This window comes from Capsella rubella, unplaced genomic scaffold (genome assembly GCF_000375325.1).
Source record: "Capsella rubella cultivar Monte Gargano unplaced genomic scaffold, Caprub1_0 scaffold_6, whole genome shotgun sequence".
NCBI classification, from domain to species: Eukaryota; Viridiplantae; Streptophyta; class Magnoliopsida; order Brassicales; family Brassicaceae; genus Capsella; species Capsella rubella.
Genome location: NW_006238918.1, coordinates 15,360,596 through 15,367,648, shown reverse-complemented (window position 1 = coordinate 15,367,648; position 7,053 = coordinate 15,360,596). Strand labels below are relative to the sequence as shown.

The 7,053-nt window shown below is 33.4% G+C and overlaps 2 protein-coding genes across 2 annotated transcripts; both read left to right on the top strand.

Annotated features, from left to right (window-relative positions):
* Window positions 1-1,330: 1,330 nt before the first annotated feature.
* Window positions 1,331-3,403, top strand: LOC17881206 (pentatricopeptide repeat-containing protein At4g02820, mitochondrial). The gene is made up of 2 exons (XM_006287414.2): window positions 1,331-1,672; window positions 1,804-3,403. Exons 1-2 carry the CDS (start codon window positions 1,331-1,333, stop codon window positions 3,058-3,060), a joined length of 1,599 nt encoding a protein of 532 aa, XP_006287476.1. The 3' UTR covers window positions 3,061-3,403.
* Window positions 3,404-5,053: 1,650 nt separating this feature from the next.
* LOC17882834 lies at window positions 5,054-6,489 on the top strand. The gene is made up of 5 exons (XM_006289709.2): window positions 5,054-5,340; window positions 5,450-5,548; window positions 5,682-5,838; window positions 5,939-6,031; window positions 6,159-6,489. Exons 1-5 carry the CDS (start codon window positions 5,257-5,259, stop codon window positions 6,266-6,268), a joined length of 543 nt encoding a protein of 180 aa, XP_006289771.1. The 5' UTR covers window positions 5,054-5,256; the 3' UTR covers window positions 6,269-6,489.
* Window positions 6,490-7,053: the final 564 nt, after the last annotated feature.

Genomic DNA, 7,053 nt, shown 5'->3' with positions numbered 1-7,053 from the left:
CTATATATATATATATATATATATATATATATATATATATATATATATATATATATATTTTAAAATCAATATGATCCGAATTTATTTCCCAAAAACATATGTTGAAACTATATTATAACACAATGTGCTTGTATATGATCAAAGATAATTTTATACGCTAACATTTTATATATTTTCCAGTCAAATTCGTTGGATATTAAGAAGTGGAGATTTCTTCCAAGTTTTTTTTGTAATACTATAGGTTTTTGAAGATAATAACTAAAATTAAAAGAAACTGAGACAGTTAGAAAAAAACGAACTGGACTGTAAACATTTGATGAAAGAAAGCCACAATATTATATATGGAGGTCACGTAAGTACAAGTAATAAAAGAATCTGACACTAAACAGTTGATATTGAGGTATATATTAATTAATAATATATAGGATTATAGGAGTATTAACATTAATAAAACCTATATAAAAAAATATGTAGCTTTGATAATTTACTGAAATCAATGTGGCCTAAAGCTCATGTTTTGCTTGCCTTACCATAGGGCCGGGGGATCTTCTTTTTGGTATATATATATATATATATATATATATCAATCATTCCTTTACAAATATGTATATACTTTACCAAAGTTATATATTCGTAAATGGTGATTCTATATATTTTAGTTTTGTTATAACTCTAACTAGCTTGTGACTACATTTCATATGAATTACTGCTTTCAAATATGTATTATCCCGTTAACTATATATATAGTTGTAATTTTACATATTAAAAGATAGTCTCTATTAGATTAATTTTTATTTTTTTGGGGGTTGTGACTTGAGAGTAGTTTTGTTGCCTGTTCGAGACTTTTAGAAAATAGTACAGTTTAAATTTAATTAGAATTAATTTAACATTTTCTTTGTCCGGGACAAGGCATTTTACCAACTGTCCAACTTGTTTATGATTTTTTGGATATATTATTCTAATTATAACTAATTTAACATTTTCTATGATCCCTAAAATGAGTTTACCAATTTGTTTGTAGAGTTTGTATGATTTCTTGTGTGGAGCGAATAAATCTCATATAAACTGTTTTCATTCACTACAAATATACATTTATACAGATGAAAGTGATTGTTCTATGTACATTTTCATTGGCGACAAAAAAAAAATGTACATTTTCATTTCAGTAGTCAAAGTTCAAACTCTTTTCTGGCTGATGCCAATTTTATTCTGTTTCTTGTAAATGTAAATGGGTTCAGTATGTTAGTATTTGGGCCGAGACTAGGCCCAATAGAATTGGCTCAAACACCAGACTCAACTCAACTCCACAGAGCTCAGTAATTTACCAAAGATGAATAAAAAAATGTTGGTTCGCTCTGCTCGGCCAGCCCTAGCCTCCATTTGCCGCCTTTTCTCCGCCGCCGCCGCGACGGTGGACACGACGGCGGATGTAGCCGTGGCAAAGACTCGCAGCGGAGGAGGTGGAGGAGCAGTAGCGACGAAGAAAAAAGAAACCGTAGTTGGAGGAAGAGACACTCTAGGAGGGAGACTATTAGGCCTCACCTATACGAAACGCAGTGCCGTTGTTACTATACGGAAATGGAGAGAAGAAGGCCACTCCGTTCGCAAATACGAACTTAATCGAATCGTTAGAGAGCTTCGTAAGATCAAACGCTATAAGCACGCTCTTGAGGTTCGTGATTTCTCAATTTGGAATTTAATCAGTGGCTTGAATTGCTCTCTATGTGGTAATTCGATTATTTAGTTGGCTTGATTTGGAGTTCATTTTGGTAAGCTGTTGTAGTGTTATGATTTTTTGTGCAGATATGTGAATGGATGGTTCTACAAGAAGATATAAAACTGCAGCCTGGTGATTATGCTGTACATCTGGATTTGATTTCTAAAATCCGTGGTTTGAACAGTGCTGAGAAGTTTTTCGAAGATATGCCTGATCAAATGCGAGGCCATGCTGCTTGCACTTCCCTTCTCCATAGTTATGTTCAGAACAAGTTGTCTGATAAAGCCGAGGCCTTGTTTGAGAAAATGGGTGAATGTGGTTTCTTGAAGTCTTGTCTGCCTTACAATCATATGCTGTCCATGTATATATCGAAAGGGCAGTTTGAGAAAGTCCCGGTGTTGATTAAGGAATTGAAGACCAAATCATCGCCTGATATTGTTACATATAATCTGTGGCTGACTGCCTTTGCCTCTGGAAATGATGTCGAAGGTGCGGAAAAAGTTTATCTTAAGGCGAAGGAAGCGAAGCTGAATCCAGACTGGGTGACTTACAGCGTGCTAACGAATTTGTATGCTAAGACTGATAATCTCGAAAAGGCGAAACTTGCTTTAAAGGAGATGGAGAAATTAGTTTCTAAGAAAAACCGGGTTGCTTATGCTTCTCTCATAAGTCTGCACGCGAATTTGGGCGATAAAGATGGAGTCAACTTAACCTGGAAGAAGGTTAAGTCCTCTTTCAAGAAAATGAATGATGCTGAATACCTCAGCATGATATCTGCGGTGGTGAAACTTGGCGAATTCGATCAAGCCAAAGCTTTGTACGACGAATGGGAATCTGTCTCTGGAACAGGAGATGCTAGAATCCCCAATCTAATCCTTGCCGAATACATGAACAGAGATGAGATTCATCTGGGAGAGAAGTTTTACGAACGAATTGTGGAGAAAGGGATAAACCCGAGCTATTCTACATGGGAAATTCTCACATGGGGTTATTTGAAGCGTAAAGACATAGAGAAAGTATTAGATTATTTCGGGAAATCCATTGATTCGGTGAAGAAATGGACTGTGAATGTAAGATTAGTTAAACAAGTGTGCAAGGAACTTGAGGAACAAGGGAATGTTAAAGAAGCAGAGAAGCTAATGACTATACTCCAAAAGGCTGGTCATGTGAACACTCAGCTCTACAATTCTTTATTACGTACTTATGCTAAAGCAGGCGAAATGGCACTCATAGTTGAAGAGCGTATGGCAAAGGATAATGTAGAGTTAGATGAAGAGACCAAGGAGCTCATAAGACTAACCAGTCAAATGCGTGTGACTGAGATCTCGCCCACCACTTCCTAGCCTAAAAACTGCAGAATTAGTTTCGGTCTGCAACTTCCACAAACCGAGGATTACAGAAAACATATTTGGAGTGAATACATGACGCTTTTTTGTTGCAACATTGAGAGAGGAGAGCTGATCGGTATCAAGTCCTGACCAATCAAGATACTTGGCTTGGAGCAGCAATATTTCACTTTCACGGACAATTAGGGCCTGAGAGTAATCTGCCCAAAGCTGCAAATGAATGATCTTTGGTGCAAAGATCACATTGAGTTATTCCTTTTTTTGTTTTATATTTCCTCAATTTGATATGAATAAAAACTATTTTTGTATTGTGCCAATTTTATATCCTTTGTTTACTATAGTAGCGATGATGTCAAATGATCTTTGAGAGGTTGACTAACTGAAAAACCTACTTCGACTCTTATTGTTGGGTAGTTATGACTTGTGTAAGCTTATGTAAGCTACAAAGACTTGTGTCCAAAGTGGATTTGTTCATTTCCAAACAGTTAGTCAACTATTTTAACCATAAACTCATATCCATATAGCTGTATGAGCCATAAAAGCTTAATATCTTTTGTTGATAAAACAACATTGTAAATTTTGATTTTCTACCTAAATATGAATAGTCGTTTTTTTAAGCTGGTAGGTAAACTACATTGTGTATCCATAATAAAACAACCTTAAGACTTGGGATATGTTTGAATCTATATTCCTCGGTTTATTATAATTTAAGTACATGTAAAAAAACTATGATTGGCAGGTTTTAGAGCTAGCAGCCCTTACTAATAATTACTTAAATTTTATCTCCTAGATTGGTCATGTAGTCTCACGACTAAATCTTCTGACATAGAGCCAACTTGTGGTAAAAGATCATTAACTAATAAAATCATTCTTAAAAAAGAATTCGAAGAACTTGGGTTGGTTGGTGAAGGTTGTTAAGAAGAAGTGGCGTCGTTGGTCATTTGATTTTTCTAATTTTTTCAGTATATTTATATAAAAAGATATGGATTATGTGATAATAGACGACTATAAATATAAAATCAATACTTTTTCTTCTGCCCATTTTTATAACATACTGCAGTTTCGTCGAGCTTTTATGTTTACACATAAAATTGGGTAGCCATAAAAGTAATGCGATGATGAGATGACCAGAGAACAAGTAATGCGAAACTAATTTTAGTCGCAAGTGTGTTTGTTTGATACTACTACCTTTATTCGTTCATGATATAAGTTGATGAAAATAATAATAGTTTGTACTTTGTAGTTTAGGATAAACCCTTATTTATTTGTAATAACAGTTTGAATTAGAGCATTAAACATTTTTAAAAAATGTCATTAAAAAAATGGAGGGTAGGCGTTTACTTAATACAACTCAACCCACTCCCCGACATGACCTCCTTAATCTTTCTTACAAACCATACAATAATTTAACAATATAAAATACTTAAAAATGATTTTTTTTAAGAAGTAAATAAATATGGACTTTGGTGCATGATCGCCCGGTTAAAATACTTACTAAGTTTTTTATTTTATTTTTTATAAATATTATCGGCTAATCTGGTCAACTTTAATCGAAACGTACCGAAATATTACAGAATAAATTTGCGAAGTTTCTCTAAATAGTATTTTGTAATCTACTACTAATATCTATTAATGCTAACGTTACTTAACAATTACCACGCAGCTTATGTGAATATAAATCGACAAAAATAAAAAGTGAAATAGGCTTTTGAAAGTCTAAAACGATATGATTATTTTTGTTTTGTTTGAAAATTTGAAACGAAATGGAGTGTAACTCTCGTTTCTTCATCCTCGTAGTTAGTAATGATGAAACCAAAATTCAAATACTTAAAAACCATTAAACCTCTTCTTTTGTGTTGTCAACACAATAAATAATTTTCTATAAATAAGAACATTTGAATGGAAGCATTAAAATGGTCTCTAATAATGATAAAAGATAGTAAAAAAATAAAATAGCATTCCAAACCAATTCGTCATCATCGTCTCTCCCTCTACTTTGCAAACTCGTCGTGAGTAATATATTTATAGTTAAGATTCAGGTCAGAAGTTGGGGGAAATTATCAAACCTCTTCTCTTCTCTTCTCTTCTTTCTTGTTTTTTTTTTTCTCAACATAGAAACCTTTCCATTGAGTTTCTCTCTTCTTCTTCTTCTAAGAGTATATTCAAAGTGATTAGTATCTTCGTCAGTTTCAAATGGGTGAAATCATCGGTCACAAGAATAGGCAAATATGGTCACCCTCTCAAGATCCCTTGTTTGATCATTCCAATAAACATCAGGTTTCTATATCATGCATCTTAAGTTTCTCTAATGGATTCTATATGATCATATTAACTTTTTTTTTTTCTCGTTTTATATATGAAAACTGATGTTAACATTTTCATACAGTTGCATAAATCTGTCAAGAACCACCATCACCATCATAACCACGTTACCGGTGGATTCCGCCGGACCGGTGCACCTCCTCTTAGAGAAACTTTTCCTTTGGTAATATTTTTTTTTTCTTTCCAATCTTATAACGTGATTTGAAGAAATATCATTATCAACATCCGTATATTGATTTTTCTTACAAGTCTTTAGAACTAAAAGTTTTGTATAAATATTTTTGTGTGTGTTGAAGAACTATAATACAAGACAAAAGCAACAAAGCAATTGGCAAAGGAGTAAAGGAGAGGAGCGTATGCAAGCATTTTTCTTGGTTTCACCGGGACGTTCAACTTCCGGGACCGGAGTTTTTCTTCCGGCCACCGCTTCTCATCCCCCCACCAAAAAATCAGGTTATTTATTGAACAACATATATAGTCTCACAGCTTAATACATGATTTGGTGTTACAAAAAGATTGACTTAATAAATAAAATGAAATGATCTGATCACAGCTTGCTCGCCGGTGCTTCTCCCGACGCGTGTAGTTCAAGCACTCAATCTCAACATTCACCACAATGGTATCCATATTTCTCCTCCTCATCCAGGTTTTTCTTCTTACCATTCACTTTTTTCATCCGCTATAATATATAGTGCACGTTACATTTATAAAACTTGAAATACATTCTTGGTTGAAATTGTAACAATTTGTTATCTCTTGTTGTTGAAATGTAGAAAAAAATTCGAAGAAGAAGAGCGAACTGTTGGTAATGCCTATGAAAACTGAAGTTGAAAGTCCGATTGACTCGCCGGAGAAACTTCTCCCGGATGAATGGATTTACTGATGACATGATCCAATCCAACCCGACCGTTGTGCCATTGACCAACCTTACTTATTGATGTGGAAAAGTAGAATCAAATAAAACAAAAAATGAAATAAATATCATTGGAGTATTGTGTGTTGTGTATGCTTCGTTGCCCATCGGATTAGTGATAATATCCAAATAAGATCAACCCCTTTTGTGACAGTGTATATATATATATGTATAATTCTTCATTTTTCCCTTTTAATTTGTATATTTTTGTTGGTCACAATTAGCCAATTAGGGTGCACAGAAAAAAAAACATGTTAGTCACAATTTCTGATGCGAACACGAACCAATGTTATTATTATTGGGCTAATAGACCGAACCAAGAATAGTAAACCTACGAAACTTCTAGTAATAGCGCCCAGACGTTTTGACAACCAACATACACCAATCATAGGTATTGTAATAACATTATCTTATGTCGGCTTATTGGTAGAAGAATTCAGAATGTTTGGGATTAAACAATTCTTGGTTTGTAGATTCTGGTTAAAACTCATTTTATATAACTTTTAAATATATCCAAAATCTTTGTTACTCAAGAATTTAAATCTATCAAGCAAAAATAATAATATAACTAATGAGTAAATTTGTGAAAAAAAACTAATGAGTAAATTATTTGATCATCTATTGTTAATTTTACATACTTTATAATTTTAAATGAAAAGTTTTCAATAAATGTAATTGATATTAAAAAAAGTCAGATTCCGGGGTGATGCCAAGATTCAAAATCAGATTGCTAAAAGTTATTAAGGTGAATAATT